Raw genomic sequence first — 17,456 nt, forward strand, 5'->3', positions numbered from 1 at the left:
CACACACACACACACACACACACACACACACACACACACACACACACTTCAGTCTTTAAAAAATGTGTTGTGATTAACAAAATTCTTAGCTATTCATTTCTGGAATTCCTACAGTTTTATTTTAAGAAAATAATGAATCTCCCATATCACTAACTTTTCTAACTTTGGTAAATCATAGTTTAGATTTATAGCTGGAAGAAACCTTAGAGGATGAATAGAAAACAGAACTGAAAGCTTATTTTGCAGTTTTATCTATGGCCACTGTATTACACACAGGCTACAAAAAGCAGTCTGCATGTCTAAAATGTTAATAGGTTACCTTTTAAGTACTGGTAAAGACACAGGGTTCTTTCTCCCTAAAATCCCCATTCTGCAATGTGCTCAGTTCACAAAAGTGATAGAAATTGTGTGTAGAAATTCAGATGAATTTCTAGTCACTGCATATAAAGTAAAAGTTTTTTTTTCTTTTTTGTGTCTTTTCAGAAGCCCTGCACCGTCCCTATGGCTGTGAAGTTGAATCCCAGGCACTGAATGAAGCCATCAGGTGGAGCTCCAAGGAGAATTTGCTTGGAGCCACTGAGAGTGACCCCAATCTCTTTGTTGCACTTTATGATTTTGTGGCAAGTGGTGACAATACACTCAGCATCACCAAAGGTACAGTTATGGGGATAGTTTTCACACCTTTTATTTTCATGTAGAAAATATTGTATTAATTCATAGAATCTTAGACTTTAAGAGCTAAAAGGAGTCTTAAAAGTCATCTTATTTTAGACATAAGAAAACCAAAGTCCAAAGTGGTTGTTTGACTTGCCCAAGATCACATAATAAAAGAGTGGTAGAACTTGATTCCTTTCCCCAGAGTACCTTCCATCACTCCTCAGTTTCTCCCTGGGTTCTGGGCCTGGGCCTGGCTGTACCATTATTTAACGAGGGCATAGTTTCCTCACCAGTAGAATGAAGATAATACTTGCTTTATTGATGTCACAAGGAGTTGATTTGAAGAGTAAATGAAGTATTTGTGAGAACATTTGTAAAAAGGTCAGACCATAGTGTACAAATATATTGTTAAAAACGCCAATAATAATGATACGTCTAGAATAATGGTCTCTGTGTATGATCTGCTGTTGTTATTTGACTCACAGAATTAAACTGTAACTTAATATGCTTCCATCCCCATTGAGTCCTGACTTGGAGAAGGTGATTTTTGTTGCCTAAATGATACATATTTTAATCACGTAGTGGTAGAATAATGAGAAAGGTGGAAGAAATGCTTTTCATTTAGTGAAACTTTCTCAAAATGGGATGTAGTTTGTTTCAGTTGTAAAGGTAAAAAATGAAGTAAATACTAACCCTCATCCAGCCTTTGACATAGTTCCTGGCACATAGCTTGGTACTAGGAAGGGAACAAAATAAAAATCATTCATTCTGGGATTGCCAGATGAATAAACAGCATAGATCCATCCATAGCAGCTAGAGAGTCCCATGAATAGAGCCTTGAGTACCTAGAGTCAGGACAGTCATATTCAGCCTTAGACATTATTAGCTGTGTGATTTTGGGGGAAAGTCACAGGACCTCTGTTTGCCTCCATTTCTTCATCTCTGAAATGGGCACAATAATAGTACTTACTTTGCAGGGTTGTTGTGAGAATCAAATGACATAATAATTGTAAAGCGTTTAGTACAGTGCCTGACACAGAGTAAGCACTATATAAATTTTAACTAGTATTATTGTCATCATCACCATTATTAAGTACAGAGAGACTGTAATTGTGGTGTCAAATTCAAATAGAAATGAATCTCTGAGACTTAGGAAGTCACAAATTAACATTATCTTTGTTATATTATTCATTTTATTAAACATTTCTCAATTATATTTTAATCTGGTTGGGCTGTACTCTGGAATTTTAGGAGCTGAAATTTTAACATCTCTGGTGTAGCACATTTTCATTTACTTAGGTGATGTGTCTTAATATGCTTAATAGCTCTTAATAGGCTCTGAGGTTCTTTTAAAAGAACTATGCCTTAATGTTCCCTATAGGGTAAAGAGTTTAGCACTCTCATCAATATGCCCAAGGATCTGTGATTTTCTCAGTGGAAGAAATTCCTCCAGAAATGTAGATCCCACTTAGTAGAAGTCTAAGGGAGTTACCTCAGACTTAGAGGTTTAGTGATTGAACCTTGGTTACACAGTTAATAAGAATGAAACTGTGTGATCATTGGATCTGCATTCTAAAGCTTGAAGGGACTTCCAAGGTTATCTACGTAAACTCCCTCATTTTATGCATGAAAAAACTAATGTCCATGAGAGGGTAGGTGACTTGCCCAGTCACTCAGGTAGGTTTTGAACCCAGGTCCATTCACTCTGGAGCAGGTGGAGTTTGAAAGGAAAGGCTTTCCACTGTGCTCAGACTATCTTTAGCTTCAGATTTCTTCATCTGTAAAACAAGAGAGTTCAACTAAACAACATTAAGGTTAGTCAGACTGGAGTCATTTTTTTTCCAGGCAGTGTGCTTAGCCCTAGGGATATAAAGAAAGGAAAGTAAGTCCTCACCTCCAGGAGCTCATATTCTAATGGGGAAGACAACATGTAAACAACTATGTATATACACAGACAGATTTGAATTAAGAGAGGAGGGACTAGTATTAAGGGGGATGGGGAAAGGCCTCTTGTGGAAAGTGGGATTTTAGCTGAGATTTAGAAGAAGCCAGGAGGAAGAGCATGCCAGGCATGAGGGGCAGCCAGGGCAAATGCACAGAGGCAGGAGATGGAGGCTTATTAAACTGTGGTACAGGAATGTAATGGAATATTATAAGATTTCCATGATGCATGATGCAGCTAAAGCAGTCCTAGGGAAAATTGCATCTCTGAGGAGCCAGGCGTAAATATGATACTCTTCGTTTTCCCTCCAGACGATACAGTACTTAGAGATTATAGTTTTGCCGTGTTGAGATTTATCCACATCACCCACCATGCCAGAGATCTCACCATCTCCTCAGACAACAATGATTGAAGTTTTAAAATGTACCCATAAATGATCCAAATTCTCCTGGTGCTTCTTTCTGTAGATCAGAGTGTGTGTCTTATGTTCCTGGATTCAGAACAGGAAACAGAGTCTAGGGATCTGATCATCCTCACAGAAGAGTTTCTAGACCCCCCTGGGCCTGGCATTCTCATATTTGTCCCTATGGGCTCTTATAGTACCTCAGCTACTTGACAATATCAGCCCATTAGCTTAGACTTTAAAAGGATCTTTCAACTGCTAAATTACGTGATTCTAAAAATGTCAGTGATAGGATTTGAATCCAGGTCTGATTCTGGGCACAGCTTTGTGATTTTTTTATCACTCTAATTATCTCTAACAAAAACTGCCAGCTATTTATTATACATTTGTTATTTAGAAAACAATATAACAATTAAAAACATGTAGAGAGGAGGAAGCATTGTTTTCCTTCATAACTTCATTAATATTCATACAGCTATTTTACTTTTGCTTGAAGCAAATACTTTCATGATATCCCTTAATAATTTTGTGTGCATGTTCCTATATTTTGTTACAAGTGATCAATAAGAGTATCTATCTACCTATATTACATATAAACCTATGGATAAGAATATTCACAATTTGCCTATACACGTGTCCTTCTACTTATGGTTTTTTCTCTTATATGCCACAGAGCAGATATTATACTCTACATATATATGTGCATTTCTATGTAAATCCTGAATCATTTTTGTGTCATTTGGTAAAATGTAATTCTGGCATTTCAGATGAAGTGCAAGTAATAAAAAATGTTCAATTGGAATTAAGATTTTATTGCAGCAAAGTATCAATTCTTTATTCCTGTCCCTTCCCATTCTCTAAAATAATAAATATTTCAGTAGATAAAAACATTTCAGAAAGATTCCCTTGTAAATTTAGCTGAACAAGAAAGTAGAATACCCCTCCCTCCTCACATTCTACTTGGATACTCCTCCCCCCACACGTCCTACTTGGATGCCTCATTGTGTTGTCGAGAGACTGAAGATTTTTAAGGTGTTACCAGTAGAGTCCATCTTATTGTAGCTTTTACTAAACTGTAAAAATATTGGCAAGAGTACAGACTCAATGGTATACTGCTTTCTGTCTCCTGAGAAATAGCCTAGTTCAGTGTAGAGAGGCTTTTCACCAGAAGGGTTTGCCAAACTATTCTTTTTGGTCATCACAACTAATGAAATAGAATCTATATTAGCGGAAAAGGAAAATACCCAGACTAGTGAAATCATAGATCTTTCAAAATAGTGGAAAGAACATTGAGATCATTTCATACAGTTGCAAATTTCTGTCCTAATGATTAATTTTCTTTTTTTAAATCTAAGTATTCTATAGTATTGACAAAGGGTTGTACTTTCAACTGTTACGGTCCTCAAATTTTCTCTCTTTTTTATATCAGTTCCTTTTCCTTTCTGTTATACATAATTCGTTAAGAAATCATATTGTGATTTCACAAGATTTTAATTTCATTTTAAAGTTTCTTATTAAGCACTTTAGGAAACTTCCATAAATAACATTTGCTCCTTAAAATGTTTTGTCTGTGAGTTTTTGGTTTTGTATCTTTCGTTGGACTGAAACCTAAAATCCGTTTTTTTCCTCTTTGTTGCTAACGTCTGTCTAGGTGAGAAGCTCCGAGTCCTAGGTTACAACCAGAATGGCGAGTGGAGTGAGGTCCGCTCTAAGAATGGACAGGGGTGGGTGCCAAGCAACTATATCACCCCAGTGAACAGCCTGGAGAAGCACTCCTGGTACCATGGGCCGGTGTCCCGAAGTGCCGCCGAATATCTGCTCAGCAGCCTTATCAATGGCAGCTTCCTTGTGCGGGAAAGTGAGAGCAGCCCTGGGCAGTTATCCATCTCACTTCGGTACGAGGGACGCGTGTACCACTACAGGATCAATACCACCACAGATGGACAGGTAAGACATCTCCACGAAGACCTCGCGTGAGCTAGGAGGCCAATGGTGTGTGAGAAACAGGGCCTGCACGGAGAAGATCCAGATTTGGATCTAGGTTTTGGATTCAATGAATGGCTGTGCGATTTGGGAGTAAATAAGTCTTATTTAACCTCCAAGCCTCAATTTTCCCCTTCTGTTGAATGAGTATAACACCAACACTGCTTGTTTCCAAATAGTAATAATATTATAAACATCAAATGTGTCCTGAAACACTTTCTAAATATAAAGTGTTAACGTAAATTAAAGCCGTTAGTATTAGAAATATTGGAAGAGATAAAATTAAACATCCTTACCAAATAAAGGCAGCTTCTTTTTGGTATGTTCATTTGTCTGTGTGCTTTTTCAGCATATGATTTGTTTTCCCATAGGCTTTTAAGTAGCCTTGTAGACAATTTTGTTATCTATATACTTGAGGTCATGATCAGACAAATGATAAAATATCCTTTTTACTTTCTGAATATAGGGTCTATTACTTATTAGGAAGAAAAGTTGGTTAAAAAATTCATGGATGGTAAAATTTGTGTTTATAAAGTGACTTTAAATTGTGGCAGATTGACCACAGTAGAATGTGGTCTAGAACGATTTTTCAGTATGTTAGGTGAGTCTTGTAGCACTTCAGGGATCCTCATTTCATGAAGAAGAGTATTTCTTTAATATGTACCCAGCAACCTCCTATGCCTCACTAAAGAGCAGTAGAAGGTCACTAAAATATTTTATCACCTGATGGCCAACCTTCTGGTGTTGAACCTCTCTCCAAACTAAGGCTGGTCTAGAGATAACAGACTTACTCTATCGTTTATTCCTGGGCCATGCTAAGAATATTTGCAACTTGATCAAACCTTGCAGAGTGTACTAGCTTACTCTGCTGACTTCATTTGCATAGACTTAAGAGCACCCAGATCATTTCCCAAAAAACAGTGAAGCATCCAAATGGAACTTAGTGGATGATGCCTTGCTATACTCAGTAAATAAATAAAGCATCATAACATTTTATAGCATGAAAGATTCCTAGACGTTTGTCTAATTTAATCCCTTGTTAAAAATGGAAAATCAAAGCCTGGAGAGGTAAAATTACTTTCCCTAGGTCATGTAGCTAATTTTTGACAGAACTGGCACTAAAATCCAGGCTCTCAATGACATTGGGCTACCTCCCTTATTTTCCTGAAAATCGGTTTTTTGAGATTTCAGTATTTGTATAATTTAAAATTTTTAATGTATTAAATAAGCTGGACAGGATCCCCCTATTGTAAATAGTTTGTGATGTTGAGTAATCATCCCATAATGTTTGTAAGTTCATATTAATATCCTTTTATCTTAAAACAGGGCATATATCTACATTGGCCAATATTGATAGACTGGGTAGAATATAGTAGTTATTAACTTTAAGAGATTGAAATACTGGGAACTATGTTGTTAATGAAATCTAACTTGTATCACTATGTGATAGAGGGAACAAATTCCAAACCAAGTATGTGAAATTCATTTTAAAAGACTTTTCTTTCTGTCTCTATCTCTGAAAGATTGTCAAACAGTTCAGAAAATGTAGTAAGCCAGCTAGATGCCTAGACCTCACGAGGAGCATTTTGCTTTACCATTTTAGGATACGAATAGATGTGTCATTAATTGTACTTGACTATTCTTAACATCATTTACAAGTGATGTAACATAGAAGTTAGCTTTTGAATGGCCTCTCTCCTGCCCCTCACCGTTTTCCCCCACTATATATCTGTGTCACTGCAAATTGACAGAAATATGGTTTCTGTCATTTTGTTTTATCTTGTAAATATGTACAACCAAATAATTGGACTGTAAGATTCAAATAAATGAAAATGTAACTATCCCCCCAAAATGTCTTAGACCTCTCCAGTCATGGGATTGGAGAGGTCCTGTTATGTAAGCAGCAAATTGGTCTTAGCCCCTGGTGTCAAACCTCAGAAACAGGCCACTAAACTATACAGAAGGATCCCTGTGGACCACCTATTGACTTAGTTTTAAAATGTACTTTTATCTGTGTTTCATTGTATTTTTATTTATTTTGTTAAATATTTCCCAATTACATTTTCCTCTGGTTTGGGCCACGCTCAGACTGTTGTGGGCTGTGTGTTTGACACCTCTGGTTTAGACCAGTAATTCTCCAAAGTTATACTAAAAGTTTCTTTAAGTGTGCCACAACATTTTGAATATTCTATCATTGCAATTAAAAGAAAATGTATAAGTTTTATTTAGTATAAATTTTTCTTACCCAGCATGCTATAAAGTATATTATTCACAAATTTTTTTTTACCCAGTACATATATTAACTTCAGCACATATTAGACCCTGAACTCACAAAATATTCAACAAAAACTCATACTCCTATGATGGAAAATTGTGAATGCACGAATTTTCTGACTCTGTCATAGGGGTTCCAACGTAGATACTACTGAAGTGCTTGCAGTTCCTCGTGACAAAGAATACTGTGCTGGGAGCACAAAAAGTTCAGGAGCCCCTGTCTAGATAGAAGAGATGCCTATAAAGGCAAGGACACAGTCAGGGCAGTTGAAGTGTTATGCTTTCTTTGGTATCATCAAAGTTTTTATTATAATCTATGAATATTAAGCTCTCTCAATTTTGGCCCAGTAAAGATACTCCTTTTTACTCACAAGTTTTTTTGTTTTTTTTTCCATTTCCTACCTTCCCTCTGCCCCCATTTTGTGTCAGGTGTATGTAACAGCAGAAAGCCGATTCAGCACTTTGGCAGAGCTTGTTCATCATCACTCTACGGTGGCTGATGGGCTAGTGACAACCTTGCACTACCCAGCACCAAAGTGCAATAAGCCTACAGTCTATGGAGTGTCTCCCATCCATGACAAGTGGGAAATGGAACGGACTGATATCACCATGAAGCACAAACTCGGGGGTGGCCAATACGGCGAGGTGTATGTTGGCGTCTGGAAGAAATACAGTCTTACCGTTGCTGTGAAAACGCTAAAGGTGGGTAGTTGAGAATCACTTTACTTGGGCTTCTTTCGTCTGGAACTGAGCTTAGTCACTTGGAAATATCAGCATGCCCTTGCCTTTAGAATGCTTCCACCCACTGATGCCAAACACTTAAGCAAATTGTGATCATTAACCTCAGGTCCTTCTTGAAGATGTAGTTGCAAATTATCTTAGTGGAGACTGTTCCCTGCATTGCTGAGAAAAACCCACGTGGGAGAGTCTGACTGTGGAGGCATATGATGTTACTCTCAGTGGGAAGTTAGAAATAAATTTCTTCATTTGAAATGAGAGGACAGAATTTTTTTTTTGCTTGCCCCTTGCTAGTCAGGGTTTCTGCTAGTGTCATTAAATCACAGTTTTAGTATGAAGCTGATAGAGCTTCACTTTAGTGAAATGGTTTATACTCTCTTTATTCTGTGTTCTTGCGATTATCCTCATTTATTCTCTTCTCTGTGCAACCTAGAGCTAAATCAGTGTTTCTACTCTTGTCCCAACTTGATTGTGTGTGTGTAAAAATTAAGTTTTACAAAGCATTTTCTTTACAACTCTGCATTAAGTGGTATAGGTATTGTGATGTCCATTTTACAAATAAGGAAACATGTTTGCGGCATTGTTAACCACTTCAGTTTGAATACTCTCTTTTCCCTTGATTTTTCTGACTATTGTCTCCTGGTTCTCCTGTTTCTCTTCAGTCTTCTTTGACAGACCATCATCTGTGAACCTGTTTTTTACATGTGGCTATTCTACAAGATTCTGTCCTAGATCCTCTTTTCTTACTGCATTCTCTCTTAGTGACTTCAGCAGCTTCTGTGGATTCAAGTACCATCTTTGTGCTAATGACTCTCAGATCTATATATCCAGGCCTGAGCTTCAGTTCTGAATCACCATCTAACTACCTGCTGGACATTTCCAATTAGTTGTTCTGTTGGTATCTCGAAACCTACCATATGCAGAATTCATTCTTTGCCCCCAAAACAGTGCCTCTTCCCAACTTGTCTATTTCTGTTGTACAGCTATTCTTCAGTCACTTAGTTTGGCAACCCAGGTCATCCTCTGTACTTCCTTCTCTTTCATTCCTTCCCCTTCTCTGTCTCCCCTCCCCCCATGCCAAATCAGTTGCCAAGTCTTGTCAGTCCTACCTCCATAGCATCTTTGATAGCCATCCCTTTTTCTTTTCACAGAGCCACCACCTTAGTTCAGGCCCTTCGTTATAGTATGTCAGGATTATTGCACGCCTCCTAATTGGCCTTCCCTGTCTTCTCTACTTTATCCATTGGGCACTCAGCATAGTTGGCAAATTAACTTTCAGTGAATAATACAGCCACTCTCTGCTTGTTCTAATCTGTATTTCACATGTACATGTTCTGCTCGGTACTCCAGTATGAACTTGGCAAGTTCATATTCCTAAAGCACTGGTCTGACCACACCACTACCCTCCTAAAGAAGCTTGAGTGGCTTCTTACTGCTTGTAAGATAAAATATAAATTCCTTTGTTTGGTTTTAAAGCCCTTCACAGCCTGTTCCAGTCTATATTCCTAGTCTTCCTGAAAATTATTCTCCTTCCCACATTCTGCTTTCTAGCCAAGCTGACCTCATTGCTATATCCCCTTGCACCACAGCCCACATCCATGTCTGTGCCTTTGTCCAGCCAGTCTCCCAGTATACCCTCCATCCTCAGCTCTGTTTCTTGGAGTCCTGGCTCTCTTCCAAGGCTCAGTAAAGATGCAGCCTCCTGTAGGAAGATGATTGCCACAATTGCCCCAGTTACTGGTGTGCTTCCCACAAGAAATTTCTTTGCATGTATTTTGTATTTTCTTATTTTTGTTCTTGTTGATTGCTTGCAGGAAAATGTAAGGCCCTTGAGGTCAGGGAGCGGTATATTTTTGCCTTTCTAATAACCCCAGCATGTGGGATAATGCCTCCCACTTGAGGCAAGAATACCAGTCAGGAGGCTCTTATGGTAGTCCAGGAGAGAGGTGACAAAGGCCTGAAATAAGGATTGAATAGAGCAGAGGGGTGTAAAAGATACCACAGAGGTAGAAGTTGTGAGGTTTGACAACTGATTGGATATGCGAGTTATGGGAGAGAGAGGAGTCCAGGGACAATATCATAGTTGTGAACCTAGGAGGTAGAAGAATGATGGCTCCTTTGTTAGAAATAGGGAGGTTTGGCAGGAAATACAGTGAGTTTAATTTTAGATAGTTTGGGATGTTTTTAGAATGGCCACTTTAAAGTATCTAATAGGCAACTGGTGATGTTGGACTAAAACTCTGGAGACTGGGACTGCTTGTATCTGGAGTCATCTGTATAGAGACAATTATTAAATCTTTGGGAGTTTATGAGTAGAAGAGAAGGATAGAACTTTGGAGAATACCCACAAAGGGGAGTGAGAAGTTCAAGACCTCTTAGCAAACTAGAAAAGGTTAGTATTGTGAAAACCCATAAAGAGTTGTTAAGTTTGAAGAAAGCAATTTCAATTGAGTAATTAGATCAGAAGCAAGATCACAAAGGGTTAATGAGTGAATGAGAGGAAAGGAAGTGATGTCTAGCTTGTGTAGTTAGCTTCTTCTAGGACTTTAAGAAAGGAAGGCAAGATCTAGGATGATAGCTTGAGGGAATAGTAGAGTCTAATGAAGATATTTTTAAAGATGGGGGAGACTTGGCTGTGTTGAAAGGCAGGAGAAAAGGAACCAGTAGATGTGAGAGATTGAAAATCAGAGGGCATGGTTGAGGTTGCAGTGTATTGAAGAAGAAGAGAGGGGATAGGCTCAAGGACACATGTTGAGAAATTGACTTTGGCAAAGAGAAGGGCAGCTTCTTGGTCATTGAGGAAAGGAGAAGAGAGTGGGAGATTATATCAAGGGATTTTGAGATGGAGAGAAAGGGAAATGGTGACACTCACATCAGACATCAGATGCCCTCAGTTTTCTCAGTAAAGTAAGAAGTAAGATCCTTAGTTGAGATAAGGGGAAAAGTAGATGCTTGAGGAAAAAAAAGAAAGCTTGGAATAGTAACTGTGGGGATTAGTATAGGGAATCAATTAAGGAGGAATAAAAGTATTTTCTTACTGTAGTGAGGACCCAGTTAAAGTGAATAGTATGACTTTGTAATGTAACCAGTCAGCATGGTTGTGAAACTTTTTCTATCTCCATTTAGCAGCATTTGAGTCCAAGTGGAGGAGGCAGATGATAGGAATAATCCAGGATTGAGGTTTGGTAAGAGTGGGGTAAAGGCTTTGAGGGTGGGGACAATGTTGAGTCAAAGTAGAAGTTGGAAAGGGAAGGAAGTAAAGTCCAGAGCAAGGGTAATAGCCAGAGAAAGTTCTAAGGAGTGGTGAGATTGGAGGTCTTAAGGAGAGTGAAGAATAGGTTTACCAGGGAGAGATGAAAGGATGAAAGGTTAGCATAACATAGAGAAATGTGAAAGTTTTTAAGGAGGGAAATGGAACATTTTGGGTAATGGTGAGGACCATGTGTGAGTGGTAGTAAAGGAGTAGTAGGTCACAGAATTTAAAGAAGCTGAAGAACTGGAAATTTAAGTAGCTTGAATGTTATCCCTACGAATATTTAAGTCTGCTAGTAACAAAACAGGAGTCTGGGAGGAGAAGACAATAGTGAGAAGCTGCTGAATTCCTTAAGAAAGAAAAAGAATGAGTTTTGAAAAAAACAACAGCCCCCATAATTTGGATATTTATGTCTGATTATTGCCCTTCACTCATCTGGGATTTACTACAGAATTCTGGATTTTTAGGTCACTTGAATGTGACCTAAAAGTCATCCTTCAGCTTGTCAATGGGAGTAGTTCTAATAAACTAAAAGAGGTATTCGGAATTCATGTGTCAGAATTCATTTCCTATTTTGGGTTTTTTTTTTTTTTTGGAAGGGGGAGGGTAGGGCAATTGGGGTTAAGTGACTTGCCCAAGGTCACATGGCTAGCATGTGTGTGCGAGAGAGAAAGAGAGAGAGAACCCAGGTCCTCCTGACTCCAGGGCCAGTGCTCTACTCACTGCACGACCAAGCCACCCCTCATTTCCTATTTTGACTTTTATGTTTGGAGGTGAAGGGGCAGAGAGGTAAGCTGACCTTGAGTAACTCATAAAGGGTATTTTCCCTCTTTTTTTTTTCTTTTTAGGAAGACACCATGGAGGTGGAAGAATTCTTAAAAGAAGCTGCTGTGATGAAAGAAATCAAACATCCTAATCTAGTACAGCTACTAGGTAAAGTTTCCTTATCTTTTTACCAGATTTTCCCAAATCCTTTGATCTGCAGTTTCATTTCTAAATTGTCTTTTTGGAAGTCCTGTAATGGCTACTCTCAGAACAGATCCTTTCAAAAAAAGGTGTCATTGCAGGCTGCCTCATACAACTTACGTACTTTGTTGAGAATCGCCTGAGAAACTTAACAGCCTTGACTTAATTAAAATGTGTTACTGTAGTTCATGAGGCATTACATACTTTTACCTGAATCAGCAGGAGCGTCAGATAGAACAGAGCTTCGAGGAAGCAAGACATCAAGGCCGAGAAGTTGGGCCCATGCCTAGTCATCTAGGCAGGTCTGTTCCCTTTGTACTGACACAAAGGGTTCTCCTCATGCATGTCTTATACTTTGATTATATTATGTCCTCCTCATTTTTCCTTTTAGCTGTTCTCTGCTTATTTTCATCTTGTTTCCCCTTTTGATACTTACATATTTCTCTCCCTTACCCTTGTCCTCTATTAAAATTCAAACAGAAATGACCTCAGAAATTAACTAACCTTTTTTGTTTGAATGTGGGTAAGACAGTCCCAGCAATGAACTTGTCTGCTTTCTCAGGATCAGTCTAAATACAGAGAGATGCATCACCATTAGTCTGGCTACTTGGTGACAGGTGCTTTAGCCATTTCAGCCAGTGAAATTAAAAAAAAAATCGAAACACACTCACCTGTGAGGGTTTGGGCTCTTTTCACTTTTTCGTGGTGCTAAGAATCCACTTGAGAAAAACCAAGAAGGTGGTCTACAAGGATTTGATCAATCAACAAGTATTTATGAAGTACCTTGAGTGCTAGGTACTAAGCATACAAAGACAAAAATCCAGTAGTCCTTGATTTCTAACAAGAGAGACAAGATGCACATATATAGGCACATATAAAACATACAACTAAATACAAGCTAACTTTGAAGGAAAAAGGTAGTAGGTACTCTTGCAGGAACCAGAAAAGGCCATATTCAGAAGATCTTGAGCTAAGTCTTGGCGTTGAATTGTCTTTTAAAAAGGGGAGAGACAAGGAGGGGAACATCCAGTCCAAAGTTACACAGAAAGGAAGTAGGATATTCTGTGTGAGGAGCAGCAAGATGAGCTTGTCTGAACTGTGGAGTAGATGGAGAGAAGTAATGTGTAGTAAGACTGAAGAATTGGGATGGGGCCGGGTTATCAGGAGCTGTCAACTCATGTGAGTATTCGATAAAGGCCAAAATATCACAGGAAATCGTATTAGTCCCGTTAGTCCTAATGACATGTACCAGGAACTTGGCAGATGAGGCTGAAATGTCTCTGTTTCATCATTAATATCCAGGTAGACTGAAACTCTTAACAGCCCTTTTGCTAAGTATGAGCTCACAGCCTGTAATTCAATATAGACAGAAGAGTAATCATTCTATAAGAAGCCATGTGTGTGCGTGGTGGGCAGGGTGGGGGGCCTCACTGTCCTGTGGTGAGAGGTCCCTGGACTTGGGGTCTTAGGGATGTGGGCTCTGATTCCCCTTCTAGTACTCATTGTGTGATCATGGACAATTGCTTTATACTCTGTACCTGCCACACTTGATTATAGAAATAACATACATAAAGGCCTTTTCAAACTGTAAAGCACACTTTAAGTGCCAGCTACTGTTATTTTGAGGATGTGAAGAATCTCGGTCACATTCTGCCCATCAGTGCCTTTGCTCTGGCTTCTGTAAACGCTGTGAAACCAGAGAATCTCCACAAGGCAAAAGAGGAGACCAGGGGCACCCTCATGAATGGGATCCTTTTTTCAGTCGTGTCAGTATGAAGAGTATCTTGTGAGAAGAGAAGAAAAAAGCGCATGAGAATGGAATTTTTAAAAGCAACCCAGTGTTTCACATGACCAGAATGGTTGGGTGGTACAGAGGTGAGACCCCTCACGACAGCCTCTTTAAAAATGTTCTCAACCTTTGACCTTTTCTGGCTTATCAGGGGTGTGTACCTTGGAGCCACCTTTTTATATCGTGACTGAATATATGCCATATGGAAACCTACTCGACTACTTGCGAGAGTGCAACCGAGAAGAGGTGAGCGCCGTGGTGCTGCTCTACATGGCCACGCAGATCTCCTCTGCCATGGAATACTTGGAGAAAAAAAACTTCATCCATCGGTGAGTGAGCAGGCAGGCCTGACCACCAAGGGGCCTCCTGGCGGGGCCTCTCAGAGAACAGAGACCCTGATCCGTTCATTAGCCAAGGCCTGGGACCAACCAGGACCCCTTTGGCCTTTGTTTACATATTTAGTCTGTTTGCTCCCTCTAGTGGTATGATGTAGAAGTTTAGCCTTACCTCTGGCAGTGATGGAATGGGTCATAGACACCTTTCAGATCATCTTGCCTAACTCCTTTCCAGTAATAAATAGGCAATATATTAACTTAATATCCAGTAATGAACATACACACACAGCGTACACATTTTGTGCTTGCCAGGGAAATTACTCTTAGAGAATTAGCCTTATTCTTGAACCACCAAAGACTGTAATCACTTGATGGTCTCTCAGTGTTATAAGAATGACATGGCTGTCAGCATCTTCTCTAAAGTTCTTGCTCTTGAAGACCCTGAATGAAATATTAAAAGCTCTTTTCTTCACTGTGAATGTAATCGTGTCCGTGTTTTCTCTTCTACAGAGATCTAGCAGCTCGTAATTGCTTGGTAGGAGAGAATCATGTGGTCAAGGTTGCTGATTTTGGCTTAAGTAGATTAATGACTGGAGATACCTATACGGCCCATGCTGGAGCAAAATTCCCTATCAAGTGGACGGCACCAGAAAGCCTGGCCTACAACACCTTCTCAATCAAATCTGATGTCTGGGGTAAGAAGGAAAGAGAGCTCTCTTGGCCTAGATGTAATCTTGTTTTTCATAAATGACCTCATCCTCTAGCGTTTGATTTTTGGTGCTGCTCATTTTCCTTTCCCCACCAGATCCTCTATAATTATATCAGAGTTTTAAAGAACCTCAGAAAAAGTAAACTTTTCCCCTTCCTATTTTATTAGAGTCTTGTGGACACATGTTTTTCCTGTTTCTCTCTGAAAAGGGCTTAAAGGTGCCTTCTCCCAACAGTGGTCAGCCCAGCTCCTGTTTAGTTCTTGCCTCCTCAGGAGACAGTATGGCTCAATGGCATGAAAAAGCTCAAAATCTTGACTATAAATTCTCATCCTAGGTCCACCTGCCTCTGACCAATTCACTTTTAGTTTTTTATGCCTTGTAGACTTTTTTTATACCTTCTAGACTTTTCCCTCCTTACAGACTTTTTAGGAAGTATAATTAATTGGGGAAAAAGTTGTAGAACAAATTGTCTATAGCAAGAGCTGTTGAACCATTGACCAGTGATCCCAAGCTCAATACCTGTGACTCGTACCATCAGACTCCTCCCCTTACTTTGAGTCTTGCCTGACATGCACCTCCAATTTTAAAATTAACTGAAACTTCTAGGACTGTTCCTCAAAGTGCAAAATGCTCTTCATATATCTTAAAAGTCAGGGTAAATGCCTTATAACTATTGAAATAGATGACGAAGTAGTCCAGAAGTAAATTAATGATGGCCTACCCCTTTATGCTATAGTTTATCTTCTCTGTCTCATGTTTATTTAGTGAAAAACCTAGGGTCATGCATCCACACACAAAAAAAAATGTAAATTTGTCCTAAGAGGTTGAAGGAAAAAGTTCTTTTACTCCTGCAGGTGCAGTAGTTACTGTAGCAAATATTATAACAGACAGATCACAGTAGGAGAGGTTAACAGCACCTCCTCCCAGCCCCTCAAAGCTGACAGTAAAGATAACTTATGAGAAAAAGTAGTGTATCAGGAAAAAGGCATATCTCCTTATTTTGTTTTTTATTTCCTTATTCAGCCTTTGGGGTACTGTTATGGGAAATTGCAACCTATGGCATGTCACCATATCCAGGTATTGACCTGTCTCAGGTCTATGATCTGTTGGAGAAAGGATATCGAATGGAGCAGCCTGAAGGGTGTCCACCGAAAGTCTATGAACTTATGAGGGCATGTGAGTACTTTTGCCTGTTTTTATTTTGGAAGATTAAATCAGTAACTCAAGATGATTGAAGGAATCTGGAACATTTTGCCTCCTTGGGTTGCTAGACTTAATACAGTGTCTAGTGGCATTTATTTGGTAGGGCTTTGCTGTACCCCAGCCAAGTGACAAATCACATTACATGTTCTTGGGTCTCATTTAGTCCTAGTAACAGTGACCCAGTTAACCTGAAGAAAGTTGACATCTTCAGTGGAAAGATAAGATTTTCTTTAGGCTTTCAAGATGAAAGGTTAAGGGAGCGCTGCTTTAAACAACCAGCCACATGACTGTGTGTCTAGCCATTGGAGAGTATTTGAAGACAGCTTCTGTTGTGAATAACAAGGGTATCTGGTAGGGCTAGGAGGTGGGGGAGGGTTAGTGATGAAGAGTTATTGTGTTAGGCATAGGTCATGAAAGTTTTACCTTTCTGAGGCAAGGTTACCCCCACTGTACTGTGTTAACTTGCAATAACTCTGCGTTCCTTCCTACTTAAACTGAGATTCAGCTACTTCAATCCAGAGATTGAAATAGAACTGATTATTTCTAAAGGTGAAGGGCACTGAGATACCTGGAATGTCTCTTTTCCTCAGGGGAAATAAGCCATTAGAGTATCATCCTGAGGGTAGAGACCTGACCGTGTCGTTGCTGGGGCCCTAGCACATGGAAGCCCCAGCGTTTCAACTGCTGGCCACTGGTCCTTCTGGTCTGGAGCCTGTTGTCCAGTTTATCATCTGCTTCTTCATTACCCTCACATGCATTTTCCATATCAGTAAACATTCAGTCTCTACAGTTTTGTCCAATGTTTGTCTGAGATGAGGAGTCTTATCATTAGAAAATTTCAAAGTTGGAAGAATCTACAGGAATTCTTTCTATAGCATTAGTCTCCACTTAAAGACTACCAGTGAAGGGCAACTGTTTCTACTTTTAAACCTCATTGCTAGGACATTTTTCTTTACCTCAAACCTAAAACTGCCTTTCTCCAACTTCTACATTTGTTCCCAGTTCTGTTCTCTGAACCCAAGCGAAACAAACCTAATTCGTGTTCCACTTGATAGACATTTGAATACCTAAAGACATTTTTCATGTCTACCTAAGTCTTCCCTTGTAATGCTGATGTTCATATGGCCTGATCCCAGTTCTCCTCACCTCCCTAGTTACTGTCAATACCCTTCATAAAATGTGGTGCCCAGACCAGGACAGAGT

The 17,456-nt window shown here is 39.3% G+C and overlaps 1 protein-coding gene across 7 annotated transcripts in view; it reads left to right on the top strand.

Moving 5' to 3' along the window:
- Nucleotides 1-17,456, top strand: part of ABL2 (ABL proto-oncogene 2, non-receptor tyrosine kinase) — a 104,667-nt gene that overhangs the window by 71,880 nt on the left and 15,331 nt on the right. For all 7 annotated transcript variants that reach the window (XM_069065466.1, XM_069065469.1, XM_069065468.1 and 4 more), the window contains 7 exons: nucleotides 484-654; nucleotides 4,654-4,949; nucleotides 7,689-7,961; nucleotides 12,099-12,183; nucleotides 14,157-14,334; nucleotides 14,851-15,035; nucleotides 16,074-16,226. In XM_069065466.1, the coding sequence (XP_068921567.1) occupies nucleotides 484-654; nucleotides 4,654-4,949; nucleotides 7,689-7,961; nucleotides 12,099-12,183; nucleotides 14,157-14,334; nucleotides 14,851-15,035; nucleotides 16,074-16,226 (1,341 nt within the window). The remainder of the gene's footprint in view (nucleotides 1-483; nucleotides 655-4,653; nucleotides 4,950-7,688; nucleotides 7,962-12,098; nucleotides 12,184-14,156; nucleotides 14,335-14,850; nucleotides 15,036-16,073; nucleotides 16,227-17,456) is intronic.

This window comes from Petaurus breviceps, unplaced genomic scaffold (assembly GCF_028583685.1).
Source record: "Petaurus breviceps papuanus isolate PSGF00001 unplaced genomic scaffold, PetGlider_PUasm1.0 90692, whole genome shotgun sequence".
In the NCBI taxonomy this organism is placed as follows: Eukaryota; Metazoa; Chordata; class Mammalia; order Diprotodontia; family Petauridae; genus Petaurus; species Petaurus breviceps.